This window comes from Falco rusticolus, chromosome 5, assembly GCF_015220075.1.
Source record: "Falco rusticolus isolate bFalRus1 chromosome 5, bFalRus1.pri, whole genome shotgun sequence".
Classification (NCBI taxonomy): Eukaryota; Metazoa; Chordata; class Aves; order Falconiformes; family Falconidae; genus Falco; species Falco rusticolus.
Window position 1 is genome coordinate 58,448,785 of NC_051191.1, and position 17,498 is coordinate 58,466,282.

Sequence of the window (17,498 nt, forward strand, 5' to 3'; positions counted from 1 at the left end):
ACACATTCTGTTTCTTTTGACCAAATAGTTTGTCTTAGCTAATCTTTGTACGCTGTTCGTCATTCGCTTTATAAGGTCTTTGAGGAAGAGTTTGTTCACTTGAGTATAGGTGACTCATTCCATGTGAACACAGATAAATGAGCTAGATGCTTCGCGACCTTACCTTCAGGTGAAGTTATCTATATGTCATCATCATCAGGAATATTTCACTTGTTGATATAATCATATGGTAGTATTTCTTACTACTTATGAAGTTAACAGTTGCTGCCTGTTTAAGATGCAGTGCAGCGGACTCAAGTCAGGAGAGACCGCAGCTAAAGTTCCTTTTGCCATCTTAGGCTTTGAGTGTATACCTTGGTCCGAACTGCCATCTGTGTCAGTGTGTATGCATGCATATACACACTCATGTATAGAGTAGTGTTACAGTATTTTAAATGTGTCAAATTCATGGACTTCAATCTTAGGCTGCTATAAATGAGAGAAGAATTTGGCTTACCTGTTCATAGCTTGGACAGTATAAAGTGAGCAAAATGTGCAGGAATGATAAAAATTTCAGTGATGGTCTTCAACAAGAGTCCCAGTTGCTATATATTGTGAGAGATTTTTGCTCCTTGTTCATGAAGCTTTTTCTGTCCATAAGAAGCTATTTTGTGGCTGAGACCAAATGGAGAGCAGTGGCCAAAATGCAGAAAGGCAGGGCTGCAAATGGGCAGATAGGAATCTTAAAGTACTCAAAAAGAGTAAGTTTCAAGCCTTCCGTGTGGGAGGGAATAACCCCTGAAGCATTACAGGCTGGGGGCCAGTTGTCTAGGAAGATGCTCTGCAGTAAAAAATCTGGGGGTCCTGATGGACAACAAATTGAACACAAGCAACAGTGTGCCCTCGCAGCAAAGGCAACCAACTGCACGCTGGTCTGTGTGAGTGGGTAGCCAGCAGGCTCAGGGAAGTGATCCTTTCCCTGTCTTCAACAGCTGTTGGACTGCATCTGTAATACTGTGTGGAGTGTGGGCTCCCCAGTACAAGAAGTACACTTCATCCAAGTGAAACACTGGAGCAGGCCCCCGGGGGGCACCACTAAGATTGTCAGGGGAGTGGACAATGTGGCATGTGAGCGGAGTCTGAAGGCTGGGCCTATTGAGCTTCGAAAAGAGGAGGCAGAGGGGGGATATTTTTGTTGTCTGCAACTACCTAATCAGAGGATATGGAGATGATGTAGCCAGATTCTTTGTGGTTGTGTGTAATGATGAGATGAGAGACAACAAACCCAAGTTAGAACATGAGAAATTTCTATTAGGTATCAGGATTTTATTTTTTTTTTCTATGAGGGTAGTTAAATAGTGGAACGTGCTGCCCAGAGAGGTTGTGAAACCTCCATCCTTGAAGGTATTTGACTTGACTGGACACAGCCTGGCCAATCAGAATCTCTATAGACCTGCTTTGAGCAGGGGTTGCACTAAATGACCTCTGGAAGTAGGTTCCAGGTAAAATTAAGATTCTGTGATTCTGTTGCAAGAAGCCTGGGTTTGCTTCTGCATTGTTCATACGTTAAATTGTCACACTCTTGACATCTGTGGGTGTGTTTTCAGCATGAAACTCATCTCCTGGCAATCTGTGATTGCTGAATCTTCTCGGTCGCCTGTTCTGCTTTTGTGTTTTTTAGCTTGCTTTTTGCTGCTGCAGGGCTGTGCAGTAGGCAGTTCCATCCGGTTTGGAGAAACTGGTTGCTGAAATCACAGCCAGTTCTTGGACCACCTGCTACAATCTGTATTTAGCACGTCCTGCTCTGTGCTACTGCTGCTGCCCTCTCCTGGGAGCTGCATCGCTTACGTAAATTGTTCCACGTTGTTTCTGCCCCTTCCCGTGGGACCGGTGCTTGCCTTGACACCTGGCCCCTTCCACACTCTTTCACCTTGATGCTGTTCCTCCCTGTGCTCCTGGTGTGGGGGACGTGTATGATACGGAAGTGACAAGAACATCGCTGTCCTGGTGATTCTCACCTCTGCTTTGCCGATGGGGAGACCCAGGCAATTTGAATGAACTGCTGGCCTGAGAAGTGACTTGTGGAAAATGAAGCCTAACTGCTTGCATTAAAGTTTTCTATCCTTTTTTGTGCCCATATAGTGCCATTTGTACATAGAAGGGGTGTGGAGATATGCTATATGAGTTAGTTTCTGGTTGTTCCTCAAGTTATTCGTTATTTGTTTGTTGGTTGTTTTTTTTTTCTCCCTAAACATAATCTGAAGTTCTAGCATAGTGGTGTGATTTTTAAGTGGAGTAAATGACATATTGCCTATAAAACCTTTTGCTAGTTCACCTGGCCTTGTGTTTGCTGAGAGGTATGCCTACTAGAAGAGTATTCATCTTTTGGAGCACAAAAACCTCCCATGTGCCATTTTCCTGTAATAGAAAACTTTGCTCTTTGCCAAGGAAATAATCAATGGTTCTTGCACATCTGTTTTTCTCTCAGTGCTGCTTCTCTCAGCATGCTCAGAGCCTCAAGCAGGAGCACGTTTCTCTCTGAATCCTCCTTGCTCCTATTTCTTTTTCAGGATCAGGATGCTTTCCCTTGGGTGACTCACTTGAAACCTACCCTTTCTCCTACAGGGGACTCGTGGTTGTCTGAGTCTTCAGCTGTGGCTAGCCTGTAACCCCCATCTTCTCCCTCTCCCTTCTGTATGTCAGGTCACATCTCCTCAACGTCATATCTGAGAGACTCAAAATCCTTGCCTGGAGTGATTTTCTCAAGCTACTGTACAAAGAGAGGAATTGGGTAGACAGCAAAGCCATGGAGGAAGAAATAAATGTGATGCTAGGGAGGGAGTAAAGAAGTCCCCTGAGGATGGAACAGCATGTGAGAGGTCAGCCCAGTCCTGGGGCACAGAACGTTAGCTAATGCTTTCATCCAGATTTGAGCAGAGGTGGTCTTCAGACATGTTGTCCCATGTGTGATTAAATGGATATTACATAATGCTTTCTAAACCTTCATAGTTTGAGAGAGCTGCAGACATAAGGATTTCCTGACAAATTCAAATTGAGTTTCAAACCATCTCTTGCCTACTGTGTGTTTCCAACAGATCCCCGAGATATCCTCAGGAATGGAACAAACATTTCCTTATGTATATGCTTCTTATAGGGAGGCAAATAAAATAGGCTGTTTAAAACAGGTAATATTTACTTGACATTTCATGATACCAGTAAAAAGACTTCCAGAAAGCTTCTAGAAGGAATAGGTCATTTTTTAATGCACACAGCTCTGCACCCACTGTGGAATAAATCAATAGTTGACCTTGTTCTAGCAGATAAAGAAGAGTTAATAGCTGACCTGAAATCCCACGGTTGCCTAGGTACCAGTGATTGTTATTTGTCTGTATTTGCTTTGCGCAAACAGAATATGGCATCAGGCAGTAATATAAGGAGCTTTAGAAGAGTCTGTTTCTTTGAGTTTAAACAATTGGCAGGATAACTGTCTGGGAAGGTACCTGTAGAAGGGAAGTGTTACTGGAAACTAAAGTATTCAACAAAATCATACTGATAGCCAAAAAGGCATGATTCCACAGTTGATGAAACGGTGTTAATAAAACCTCAAGCATTCTGTACATTAAACGGGGAAGAAGAGGAGGAGGAGGAAATAAATGGCAGCAAATATAATTGCAAACTTAAATGAAGCAGGTGAGAAAGGAACTGTGCTAATCATGGAGATATTGGTGATGCAGGTTCAGAGGAGGACGCATATATTTTTTTTATATGCAAACAGAAAGGGTCTAGGTGTAGGTACAATACAAAATTCGGAACAGTTGTGTTCTCTCTTGAAAAAACCCTGCAAACTAAAACAAAACAAACAAACAAAAACCAAACAGAAAAACCAACCACAAACCACAAACTTGCTGTGTTTATGATTTAAGAGGAGATATTTGTACCATATCTGGTTTTCTGTATAACAAAGGAGGTTGAGACAGTGTTTGCTAATATTTAAAAAACAGTAGATCTAGATAAGGTACATCCAAAGATAATAGCCAAAGCAAGGAACTCTTTTATTCATTAATGTTAATTTTTAGCCAGTTCTTGTAAGCTAGGGGAGTTGCAGAAGGCTGCAACGCAGCCCACCAGGTTTCACTATTGAAAAAATTGAGGGGGATGACCCAAAGAGCTACGAACTATCTATCCGTATGTTGATCCTTAAGATAAAAAGAATTTAGGATAGTTTTTAAAAAATCAGAATATGAAGAAATGGTTTAATATCTATTCAGAATGACTTTGTAAGATGTATATTATCTTAGACAAGACATTATTTGTCTGCATTTTGACAAGATTGTACAAAGCAATGCTGATAATAGTTGAACATTGCTCAACCAATTGAATTTGTCCAAGTGACCAATGTTGATTTTTAAGAAAAAAAATATTTACCTCAAACATAGCACACATTAGAGGGATTAAAAAAGTCTTCAGTGCCTGCTAATAGAAAGTAGTATGTTGGGGAGATGTCAGTGTCAGTTTCCCCAGGGATCTGTTTCAGTTGCAGTCCTGTTCAGTATCTGCATCAACCCATGGAGACAGTACTATTAAAATCTTGACAGTAAGGTTTACGGTTAAAAAACTATTTGAGGAGGAGGAGGAAACAGAAAGATAAGGTTACTGTTAGAGAATTACTTGAAACGCCTGGTTAACTGATGACAAATCCAGCAAAAAAGTGTTCGATGCAGCTCAGTGCAGAGTACTGAATATGTGGGAACCAGGCTGTGCTTGTAGGATGGAGAGTTTTCTTTGGAAAACACTGATTTAGGGGAGTACTCCAGTGATCATTGAAGATAGTTGCTTCAGCAACTCAAAAGTGGGTATCGGACTGCAGGAGGGATGTGATTTTGCTCATGTTTAAAGTTGAAAAGTCAGTGGCTGCCTAATTTTGTTCAGTTCTGAGATCAGTTTAGGACCAAAAAAAATAATAATCTAGGGCTTGGGAAGATGAGTGGCTTTTTAGCCATGTAAGATGTCGGGTATGTGATTTATTCAGCTTCTTCGAGAGGTTGGGAGATGACAGGTCTGTTCTGTACAGGTGCTTATGCATGGTTGATACTTGCTAATAAGGGGGTTAGGTCTTGTTTATAGTCATAATAAGATTTTCCAGTTGGAAGCTAGGATTTAACACAATTAACCTTGAAATGAGAGAAAAATTCTTAGTAATTTAAACTAATTTAATACAATGAAACAACTTACCAGGGAGTGGAGGAGTTGCCATCAGTGTTGAAAACAAGTTAGGAACTCTTTTCAAAGTCTTACTATCCAGCTTCTGAGGGACATTCTTTGGCCTAGTGTGTGTAAGGACTTTGACATGGTGGCAATGGTCTTCTCTTTAACTGCTGGTGGGCTGTCCCCTGCCTTTTTACTGTTCCCCTCAGGATCTTTCCAGCCCTTTCGGCTTGGTGCTGTGGTAGTGTCTGTACTTGCACCTCATGGCTGATAGCTTCAGTCCTTCCCTCTTAGGCTTCAAGAAGCAGCTTTCCTCCCAGTATAAAATTGGCTGGAATACTTTGGTCAGTTTTGGGACTTCAGTGTCAGATGAACTTCAGAGTCTCCTGAAGAAGGTGGAGGTTGGGTTTGAGTGCCTGCAGGAGGTAAATCCATCTGTTCTCAAGCTGAATCGTGAATTGCTCCCACAAAAACAAGCAAAGAGTTCATATGGGTGTCAGTGCACTAAATCCTTATCCGTTATGAGAGCAACAGTATGAGGAGTAAGAATTGATGTTTCTCAGGATTTACCATGATGAAATGCTCTTTGCTCAAGAATCTTCAACTATTTTTAATAAAGGAGATAGCGTAACATAAAGATAAGGACTATATTGATGACAATTGCAGATGAAGGTGGGATAGCACAGTGTAGGGTGTGCATTCTCTCAGGCTCTGGCTTCAGAGGAAGCTACTGCCTTCTTTAAAACATGCTCACTATATGACTACTAATTGAAGGCTGTTAAATGCTGCTGGTGGAGAACATAATCAGCCCAGCTGATAAAGGGTTTTTACGCATTATCAGCTACAGCAGTAATAACGTATGGCTGGTTTGTATAAAAGGTGACCATTTTGTCACATTTAGTAACTTTCAGTTAATGAAGTTATTAATAACTTTGTTTATTAGAGGTGTCGAAATTACATTTTTTTTAAAAAGATTGGATTTTAATGGAGGTAATGTGATCCTTTTCATTCTCTAAGCATAATTCATATATCTACTGCGAGGTTCTTGATAGTGTATGTTTGTGGTAGACCACTGCTTTGTATGACCCAAGAAACACAGCTCTGGGAGCTCAGATATTTTTGGAAGCTCATGTATCCTTCAGATCTTGCCCTCTGGGGTAACATTTTGGCACTTTGCACTTCCTAAAATATCTCAGCAGATATAATTTCTCATCCAACTTCATTATGGTGTCAAGAGTGCAAAACACCTCCATGAGCATATAGTTTGAGGCTAAAGCAATAACAAGCTAGACTAAGTGCTTCCTCAACTAAGAATTTGGTAGAATTTTAAGTCTGTTTGCCAGCAGATAAATTTAAATACACAAGTAATTTATGATACAAAAATATTGGCAATGGCAGAAAACTACTCGTTAGGTATTAAGGGAAGTAGGTAAATAACATGGTAGAAAAAGAAGCTCTGACCTGCAGCTGTTGATGGAGTCTGGCCTGAAGTACAGCAATGGGAAGGTTTCTGAAAGGGACCCTGCTGAGTGGCTTGGACATCTGAATGACAAAGTCCTGTCTTCTGGATATCAAGATATATTTGAGTTTTTTCATCTCTAATTAGTACTGGCCACTGATTACGCATAACAAGTCCCACGTGCCGGTATTGGAGAACATTCTGACACAAGGTGGCCTCTTTGATTCTTGCTTCCAAGCTCTTCCAGTGATGAGTGTGCGCTCCAGCCCTGTCACAGGGCAGGACTTTTCTTCTTGCTGGTACTGGTTGGAGTTAGAAGAGGCACTGTTGTTTATACTGGTGTGCTTCCCCAGGGCAATTTCTGGAATCAGCCTTTTGCAAAGGGCTTGTGTGCTCTGTGCTGCTTGAACATCCTGCTTTGTCTGCACAGCTACATTGGGGACCATGGTACTTCTGCACGAGGGTGCTTGTGCCGCTGCAGCTGTCAGCAGCTATTGTACTGTCTGTCTTGCTCTACGAAAGTGAAGTGCTGATGCCACGGGACACAGAAACTTCTGTAATGACCATCTGGTGGAAGGCAGCGATGACAGGGTCATAAATTTATCTAATACTTAGGTTTTCATATAAATTAGTAGAAGGGTCTGCAGTGATACTGGGCTGAATGTCATTTAGGAAGCAGTGCTGTGCTGTAGCTGGGTTTACTTGCATAAGGGCTGGGTAAAATTACATGGAGTGCCTTTTATAACCCAGTTTTATATGGATTCAGTCTACATGTCTGAGTCCTCTCAAACTGAATTTTGAATGTATGCTGGTTTTGTGGGCAGTCGCACCTCTGGGGATGGCACAAGGCAGGAACAAGGAGCTGCAAGTGTAGACCTGGAAGGGTAGCCTGGTGTTAAGATCTCTGGAGTGGTAGCCTGTGTAACTGTTCACCCCATCTCACTATTTCATGTGAAAATCCTTTCTTTGTGAGTAAGAGGGTAACAAATGACTGAGAAACTATGTTCTTCATTGCTTTGTTTGCTGGGATGGCTGTGGTCTGTAAATCCTGTTAGAAATCTCTGCTCTTTGTGTGGCTTCCTTTTAAAGTCTAGTTTCTTAGAAAAACCTGTTTTGTTTGGCAACAGGGCAACCCTATTAAGGGCTCCTTGGTGCTGTTTACTGTCTTCCGTTAGTAAACTATGGTAATGCTTCGGTTTATAAAATCCTTGATGCTTCTATTTTCCTGTCAGCAAAGCTGGTGTAGCTTGGCTGAATTGGGCTGTAGCAGGGTGGGCCCTACTATTTTGAAGAAACGTGACCCAGCTTCAGGTGAGAAGTTCACATACTGATAGCATTGTAGCTCTGGCAGGCCCCATGTTGCTATGACTAAGCACTCACTAATATGCACTATGATGGAGCCAACTGTTCTCAGCTGAAAGTGTATTCCCTGGAGTTGGAAGCTCTAGGGTAAAGGACACTGTCTGCAGCATGGACCTGTCCTGCATATGAAATGCTCTTGCTCACACATCTCAAGCCTGAGGACCTGAAATGGTTTCCCGCACAGGAGGCTGGTTTCCTGGCTATTTTGAATTTTGACCATCTTTGCAAATGGACTGTTTGGCACCTTCGGAGTTTAGATAGCTCACTGCACTTGTCTCAAGTGAATTTTGTAGGGCCAGTACAAAGCTGCTTGGGCATACAGAGTTCTCTTGTACAGATGTGAGGTTGTCACATGATGTCTCACATTACCTTTCATTGTTCCGTTTAGCGAATTTGCCTCGTACTCCTTGTTGTTTGCATCTTTAGAGTTAAGTTGTCTGGCACGTTTTTGAGCTGATTTTGAAAGCTCTAGACAGGGAGAGGAGGCAGGGCCAGCTGGAACAGAGCATACAGGAGGGGCCCTACCAAACTGTCAGTGCCTTGGAAGGCAAAAGCTCTCTGGTGCCAGATCTCTCAAATTTATTATATGTAATGTAGTTATGGCCTCTGCTGGAAAAATCTGCTGCCTTCACATCATCTGAGTGGAAAGAAACACACAGCATGCATATACCTTTCCTTGCAGAATGTCCTTGCATCTGTGATGAGGTACATCATGTTCAAGCAAGAAAATTGGGTTCTGGTCATAGCTGATGTCTGTTAATATCTTTATGCCTCTTAAAACTGTTATTTCCAATAGCCCCTGCTACTGCAGTAGAGGAGATGATTCTTATTTACCTGCTCTACAGAAAAAAAACCCTAAAAGCTTATACAAGGTCACTCACTCCAGGGAATGGAGCACTAAGATAAAACAGATGCTATAGCTCCTATACTCTGGTATTACTGGAAGTGTGTGTGTGTGTGTGTGTATCTATCCATCATATGGCATGTGCATAAGCAGTTCATGGTGAAGGTTTCTTGCATGACCTGGCATGTGATGGGAGATCCTGGCTTCTTGGTCACATAGTAAGCTTTTTAAGTCATGGTGGGTGCATTTGTGAGACGTGTCATCCTGCAGTGCCTTCTTCAGAGCCTGTGAACTCCACTGAGAATTTTTTTCCCTAGCTGCTGTGCAGGGTTGTCAGTAGCTCTTGGTAATCACAGAGTGAACAAATCGAGACTGTGCGCACAGCAATTCATGTGTTCAAGGTTAGAGAGTTAGTCCTCATGGATGACCTAAGCATGGGTGTTGTTTTATTTGGCCAGACCCTCTGTCTGCTGGAAAATACAAACATGCCTGTATACATGATTTTAAAAAATTACTAGGGGGGTATTTGGTGTTGACCCTTGTATTTAGGCAGCCTAGCATTTTCCATACAAAATTGTGACCTTTCACTAAGGAGCTCTTAAAACTTCCATTGTTTGCAGTAGGCTGTTGACATTTGGTAGGCAAAGCACCATCAGAGAACAGAGTGCCTTTTTATGTTCCGCTAAATTAGATTCAGCTTTGAAGGAGATATAAACTGTTAAAATGAACTAGTTCTTTTTTGCTGCTTTCATTCTTCAGGAAAATTCTGGCACACTACCAAAAATAAAGTGCCTCCAGTGCTGGACCTGCTGTAACCGTTGCAGCAGTGAGGACAAGAGCTGTGGTGTTGGGAGCTGTCATAGCAGCTGTTGCAATGGCTGCAGCGGAGTCTCTTGAAGAGCCCAGCTCTCATCCTCCTGCCTTCTGGCCATGCTGCTTTCTTCCAGGAAATTTCATGGAGCAGGAATCCCTTCCCCAGCAAACCTCAGTTCAGTATTTAGCCCCTGCTCCTTCTCTCCCAAGTAGGTCCTTCCCTCCTGCCTCTTCAAACACCCACACCTTCTAGGTAGAAAAGAGATTGGGGCAGTTTGCATGGGTGGATGTTGCCCATTGCAGTAGATGTCAAGCCTGTACTCGCTGCAGCCGCGGGATTTGGTGACCTTAATTCTGTCATCTAGGAAACAACGTATCTCCGTCATCCACCAAGCAGGGAGGCGGCACTGCCACCTCTCACAGAGTTAGGTCACACCACTCGTATTCAGCATTACTGCCAGCTTTTTGTCAGCCACAAGAAATTAAACATGAAAGACAGAATTTCCTGCTGGTGTGGAAACCCTGTGCAGTGAGCTCAGCTGAACAAGGCTTTCAGGCAGCTCTGGCAGTAGTACCCAAGGATCCAGGCCTAGCTGGGTGTGGGGGAGGGGAAGATGGCACAGCATTAATAGTGCACCAGAGGCTGCATGGTTTGTTCTATTTCAAGATGATTCTAATGAGGTGATTTTTTGATGGCTTTGAAGACTCTGTAAATAATCTTGGCATTTGTGTTTATTGAGAGCCTGACTGTTTTAGCATGTGTGGCAAGACTAGGCAGCTCAGCTGATCTGGCAGGGACAGATCCTGCTCTTGGGTGGGGTGTGCTGCTTTCTGCTCCCTTTTGCTTCTCAGAGCCATAATGCTCACCTGGCCCTTTGAGCCATTTCAGATCAGTAAATCATCAAAAATTTTGTGTGTATTCCTTTTGTTGAGCAAGTTTTTTGCAGGTTTGGTGAGCTGTATCAGTTAATCTACAGGTGAGAATAAAAACTGGGGCCAGCTTTAGGAAGCTGGTGAGATCAGACAAAGAAGGACAAGGGAGCAGGGACAGCCCTTCAGCAGCCACAAGCTGTACAATTGGTTCAGCCCCTGTTGTGTAACCACACTGTAATAGTCTACCAAGAAAGCAATCATGACCGATTTCTTTCATATCTTGCATATGGCCCAAGCCATATGCAACAAAGACAACAAAAAGCAATCAACAGCTAATCTCCTTTATAGACAAGCCCACACCAAGCATGGGATAGAAATAGAAAATGTATTTTATCTGTGATTGGCACAGCAGTGGTCAAAAGAGGATCCAGTGTGGATCAAGCCTAAGCTGTTGAGATGTTGAGGTGTCAAGGAAGATGCATGTTTACATTAGCATTATTGAAACTTCATGTAATGTGAGATATTGTGAATTTAATTGTTCTTGGGATGAATAAAAGATCAAGTATTGTCCTTAAACAATAGAACAGTAAAAACAACATCTGTGAACCAACATTTGTAAAAGAATAAAATTGTCTCCTTTTTAAGAATGGCAAATGAAAGCAGACAGAAACTATAGCTAAAATCGTTGGAAGCATTTTGTTTTCTTAAAGACAGTTGTGGAATACTTGTTCAAGGGACTTAATAGCTTTTTATTGCTTTACATATTCAGAGCTGCACCCCAGCCATCATGGCTCACTTGTAAATAATCTGGCCACAAGTCTTTCAAGCAGGGCACCCATAAAATGAGCATTATACCCATTTGACTCTGAATGGAAATGTTAATAAAAAATGAGCAGCCAATATTAAGAACAGCATGGCAAAATGAAGAGTGTCCCAGTGCCTGGAGGCTGTGTTCATGATCTTTCCGAACTGGGAGACCTTCCTTTATTTTCTTGTTGACCCTTCCTTCATCTGCTACCATCTTTAAATCTTGTGCAAGCAGTCAGGATCAAAACCCAGTTGATGGAAGCTTTGGTAAATAACGGGGTAGGAAAACCACTCAGATATAGAATTTGAGTGCAGTATGCATCTCTAGAATGAAGGCTGCTCTGTATATGTGCTCCTTTGAATGAGATCTTAGACCTGGCTTTCTGGAGAGCAAACCTGCAGTTTGGAAATAACAACATCGGCATTTCTAGAGGACACAGAGCATTGCAGGGCTCTGTTGAAGTAGTGATGCCTTTACCTTTGGGTTACTGGTTTGAATCTAGCCAATTGAATGAAAATATTTTAATATATTTCAACATGAAGGGTGTGATCTGTATATGGTTCTACAGCGTGTGGTAAATCTCCTTTCTAGCTTGTAGCTCTCGTTTCCCATTATTGCTCTGCGGTGAGTAGGGAGCTCTTTGGAACCAGTTGTTGAAACAGTGCAGAGTAGTAGGGCCCTTCTCTCCTTAGGGTCTCCAGACTGAGGCAGAGCTCATAATTGCATTATATGTAATAAACTTGCATAGGTTATCAACAGCCAGCTGTATGTCGCAGGTTGAACTATCTTTTTTGAAAAACAAACTGCTGGGAGTTGGCCTTTTTCATGGTTTCTGAATCTGCTGTCAATTCTTTCAAAGGCTTGGAGTTTTGGAATGTAAAGGGAAGAAAGGAGATCTAGAGTCTGGAATCCCTGAGGTTGGGGGTCTTATGTGACTGTCCCGTCCAGAGAAACCACATGACTGTTAAGTTCGTCTCGCAATAGCCACGTCAGGAGGAAGATGAAATGCTGAATTAGATTTGGGAAATGTGGATGTCTGAAATTAAATCTTATAACCATGTCTTAAGTGAAACAGTAGAATGAGGGAAGAAAGAATTGTTTAGATTAAAAGGAAGAAAAGAAGAGCTGCCTCAAATCCCTAAAACTCTTCTAGAGATTGTTTTTCTTCCTTTAGACTTGTGCGAGAAAACCTGTGGTCTGTGACCAAGAGGATCCATACGTCCTAGCCTGAGAGAACTGGGTCACGTCAGTGGGATTTTATGCCTTTGCCTGTATGCTAGAAATGGAAACCTTCTCATCTCCCTTCTTGCACTAAGCCAGCCCCCAAAAGGTAGAAAAAAACAGACTGCCAAAAATAAATCTTTTTTTTTTCTCCCCCTTGTCTCTCTACAGCAATTCGGCAAAATCCTTGATGTAGAGATAATCTTTAATGAGCGTGGCTCGAAGGTAAGTCCTGTTTCTGTACCCGCTTCTCTTGTTTTGATTGTAGAGTAAAAGGCAGTTCATTGCCTAGAGAATATACTCTGTAGACATCAGCAGGAATTAGTGTGATGGAGGAAGGGAAAAGCTATTTTGGGGACTGTCTCCTGTTCCCTCTGACTCCAGACTCTGAGCATGGTCATTTCTGGGCAGCATGTACAAATGCTCCCAGACGCTCCCATCTGTAATGTGGGATCAGGTTTCCCCAGCCTTTTGAACAAACAGGGAGTCAGTCACTTGAGCCTTCCTACCAACCCATTCCCATTGCACTAGCAGTGGGTGACCTGTGGGGAAGGCAGACAACGGTAAAACAGCTTTGTGTGATAGGAGACTCTAAGAACAAAGCCTAACCCAGCCCCCCCCCAACCACATTTTCGTTGCATTAAAAACTGGTGTAGGAAAACTGATACCTCATAGGTGAAAGGATTTAATTTACTCTATTTTGCAGACTTACTTGGCACTTCTGAGATACTGGCCTTTCATGTTTATTTGATGCTTAGGATTAGCATCGTCATTCTACTTGCCCTGCCCCATGTGGACATTTCCCCACTGAATTTGCATTCACACACCTATGTTCATCTTACAGATATATTAAGAGGGAGGCTTTGTTGAGGGTTAATATTAATTTATTTCTCTGAAGAAGAGATTTCAAATGTTGCTCAGGTCAGCTGCAGAGAGACTCAGTGATCTTTGTCCTAATGGGCAATTGGTTCTCATCACATAACCAATATCACCACAATGACAAATTGATGTGATTCTCTCTCTGCCCAGGAGGTTCAGCACTGGAATAGCAGGGAGTTTTGCAGGTCAGGAGTGAGGTGCATTGCCAAAGCTCTATGGGGGAAGCTTGCACAGTGCATGTCTATACTCTGCTTGACTTAATCAATGCTAAGATTCCCATTTTCAATTAAAACAAAATTTCCCTCCTCCCCCCACACACGTGTGTGCACATGTGTGCATGCACACAAGAGATTTTGAAGTTGCAATTCAGCTAAGCAGTTTCGGTTTAGAGTCTATGCCTTTTGCTTGGATTTGAGGTTCACAGTCTTAAGGTGGCCTCTTTGCTTCAACATGTATGCCAGGGTATGTTCATGTTCAGAGCCCTCTGCAAATTTCCACCCGTGTTGCCCAAGATGCATTCTGTAATTAATTCTTCAGTCTCTGTATTAGCTGGAAACCAGAAAGCAGTTGATCTGTATGCAAAAGAAATGAGTGTTAGCCCTTTTGCCAACCTTTGTTTGTGCTTAATACCATGGCTTTGGTTTTGTTTTGCTTTTTTTGTAATGGGACAGTCTGAACAAGTAAATGTCTATATGGCTTACTTAGAGAGTTTTACTTCCCTATGTGGATAAAAATCTATACACTTTACCAAAACAGCTATGCTGAGTTTGTAAATATTTATTCTGCTCTGTGTTGTTCTTCTGATATTTATAGGCCAGAGCTATCCGTGAACTGGTCTTGATTTTAGTCATTTCTGTTTGGCTTTGGGAATAGCCTCTGGCCTCTATCAAATCCCTGCTTGTTTGGATGTAATTGCAAAAGAAAGAACAAAAATAACTGGCCTGGCAAAGTGGTGAGCTCCATCTATCCTTCATCCCCTACTGCCTGTGCTTTTCAGAGCAGTGTTGTCCTCTCCACATGTGAACAACTCTCTCTCATCCATACAGCCCTGTATTAAACACCCACAGGTGCCCTTTCCCTTCTAGGCAACACTGACACTGGAGGCTTTCTGTGAAGGCTTCATTTATGACTATGAAAAATGTACCTTCTTGTGCAGTTGTTAAAGCCTAAGGCTTCTGGTTTTCAGTTAAAACAAAAATTATTGCTGAAGAGTTCCTTGATGAATTTTATCCTGAATCTTTAATAAATACATGAAGAAAAAAAGCGATCCGAAGAGATGTTCTTCTGGTCCTTGACCATGCAGTTTTCTACTGCTTTTTTGTCATCTTACAGCAAAAAGCAGTTGCAAAACTGATACCCTGTAAAGAGGAATGGGGCAGAATCTGAACAGAATGAGAAAACACCCGAAGAGTAATTTTGTGGTATCTTTGCATCCTTCTCTACTCAAAATAATTCCTGTTCTAAAAAAAAATGCAAGATTATTCCTGCTTAGCATGAAAATGGGAGGCCCCAGTGTTTGAGTGGGGTGTAGCTGCACGAAGCACCTGGTATTCACATAATGATGGAAAAACAACAGTTTGGTGATCTGATGGTGAAGCAAAGGAAATGGATCTTTCTAGAGGCCACTCACGCACTCTTGGGTTCTTCTCCACCTTAGGGAAAAACAAAATCTGAATGCATTTTCCTGCCCTGTGGTTTCCATTCTAATCTAATGATATGAAACCTCTCTTTTCTTCTCCTCCTTCTCTTGGGAATCCGAAAGCAGATGCTCCTGCTGCCTGCCTTGTGCTGTGTTCTCTATGCTCCCTTCCCTGGGTTCCTAAGGGTTGTAGAGTTTTGTATATATGTTCTGTAAATATTTAAAAGGTACAATGGTAAATCCCAAACTGCCCTGGGTTTGCCCCCACCCAGTGTATGATGGGGTTGAGCAGCACTTTGTCCCTGCTGAGCTGTGGCAGGAGAACTCTACTGGGATCGCTCCAGTGCTGGTCAGTAGGAGGGACTGGCGGAAGTGTGTGGGTTGCATTCTTCCTTTTGAATCCACCTGAGATGACCAGGCAGTTTTCTTGGACAGCCTGGGCAGGGGTACTGTATCAAACTGGCTGCATCTTCAGGACCTCTGTGTATTTAGGAAGTCTGGTGACCCACGAGAGAGCAGTCTGTGTGTGTCACAGCCATCTCGTACCGCTTAAGTGTTGTTTGTTGACTTTCACAGCAGAGTAGGAAGCAGTTAATAACTAGGTTTGCCGATTTTTCTCTCAAAGCAATGTGGATTCTTGTTTCTTAACTCGACTTCTGAGATTCAATCTGTTTAGTAGGATTATGTGGGCCCTGGTAGACTTCATACTGATATTGCTTTGCTACATCTAAGAAACAAGATACAGACTTTAAATGTCCCTTGAATTTAATTTTGTTTTTTTGTTCTTTAATAGAATGGCATCAGCTGTCTTGTGATGTGTTTGGGGTTTTTTTGCTTGCTTCCAGGAAACTAGCTGTTTGTTTCATTTATCCTGTTTACCATTATGTTTCTAGTTCTGGCCTCTGAGTGCCTTTAAATAGCATTCTGCTCATGGTTGCAGTTTACCATGCACCTCATTGAACTGTGAATAAACACCTCCATAGGAAGTCTAGAGAGAGGATTCCTGCTCCTTTTGTTAGTGGAGATGGCATCCTTTAGATGTGTATTTTGGCGTTGTGCTCAACCGAACAAGGGGACATATTTGCAGAATTAATGCATTCTGCCTGCATAATAAGTACCCTGTGGCATTTGTGAAGCTGCAGGGGAAGGGAATCCAAGCTCTTCACTCATCAGCTGTGTACCACATGGCATTCCAAGATGTGCCCTCGGTGACATTCAGAGACCAAGAGTGTGTAAGCACACAGCAAAATCTTGGCTGAATAGGGAGCTTTTTTTTTAAAAAAAAAGATTTTTAAATGATACGAGGTCATATTAGTGCAGATTGCAAGCTTGTGATTTCAGGGTAGTGTTAAGCTTATGTCCCTCGCAGCCTTCCACTTGGGAGACCCAGATCTCCAAGTTCTTGTATAGTACAGAAGTGTCTAGAAGCACTTCATATTTAATTAAAAGATCGGTTGTATACTAGCTTACATCTTGTCTTCACAAAGAAACTACATCTATCGGTGAGTAGAGTTCTAAGTAAAACTGTGCTAACTAAAAATTTGTGCAGAAAGCTGTGTGCAAATGCTTAGGGGTTTATGTTTGCAGTTAACTGTAGGTTAAGGTAAGAATATGAATTTAGATTTTGATAACTGTGCCTAAAAGACTGTATGTTTGCATGTGTGTTTATTTCATCTTTGAATGGATTAGGTGCTTTGAGCTGAGCCACTCCTGTTCTGGACTTAGTTTCCACTCAGTCAAGGGGGTACAACCCCTTGTTACATAAAATAAATTAGAGGTCTTATTTTCACTTTAATTTGATTTTTATAGGTTTTGTTCAGATGCCATCAGTTGAGCCAGAAATACAAATAGTGTTATTAACACAAAGAGGCTTAATAACAAATGAAGTACCAGTGACCACTGTCTCTTTCTCAGGTTACCGCATGCCTTCATTATGCCTGTGGCATGAAGGAGACGTGACCTGCGTCTCTTTTATCCTAGCTCAGTGAAGTACAGTTTCATGCCTTCAACTCTGCAATACTGAACTAATGAGTTAAATTAGTCCATACACTGAACTGGTTTATTTAAGCTTGAATAATTAAGACTGAAGTTGATGGCTTCATAGTATAAGCTGATTTACTGCTCCTGTGGGAGTGCCTTCCCAGTAGCGCTCGTTTCACTGTGTAGGGAGCTGAATCCAGGGTGCTAAATTAGCAGAAAAACTGACGCAGCAGGGAGAGGGAGTGCTTGAGAGACATGAGCTTGTCTTCTGCCTGTTTAACTATGGAACTCGCAGACCAGGCAGTAAGATCCACGACTGTTCGATTGTGGGGGAGGAGGAAGAACACACAACAAGGACAACGCGGGGCCGTGAAGCCCCTGACCCGAGTTGGCTGGAGCTGCTCCGAAGCCCCAGCTCTCGCTGCACAGCGGTGGT

General features: G+C 42.3%; 1 protein-coding gene across 11 annotated transcripts in view; it reads left to right on the top strand.

Moving 5' to 3' along the window:
* RBFOX2 (RNA binding fox-1 homolog 2) overlaps nt 1–17,498 on the top strand; it is a 174,299-nt gene that overhangs the window by 123,807 nt on the left and 32,994 nt on the right. For all 11 annotated transcript variants that reach the window (XR_005104354.1, XR_005104353.1, XM_037388232.1 and 8 more), the window contains one exon: nt 12,736–12,789. Coding sequence is in view for 9 of the 11 variants with exons in the window: in XM_037388232.1 (XP_037244129.1) it covers nt 12,736–12,789 (54 nt within the window). In the remaining 2 variants the exon portion in view is untranslated. The remainder of the gene's footprint in view (nt 1–12,735; nt 12,790–17,498) is intronic.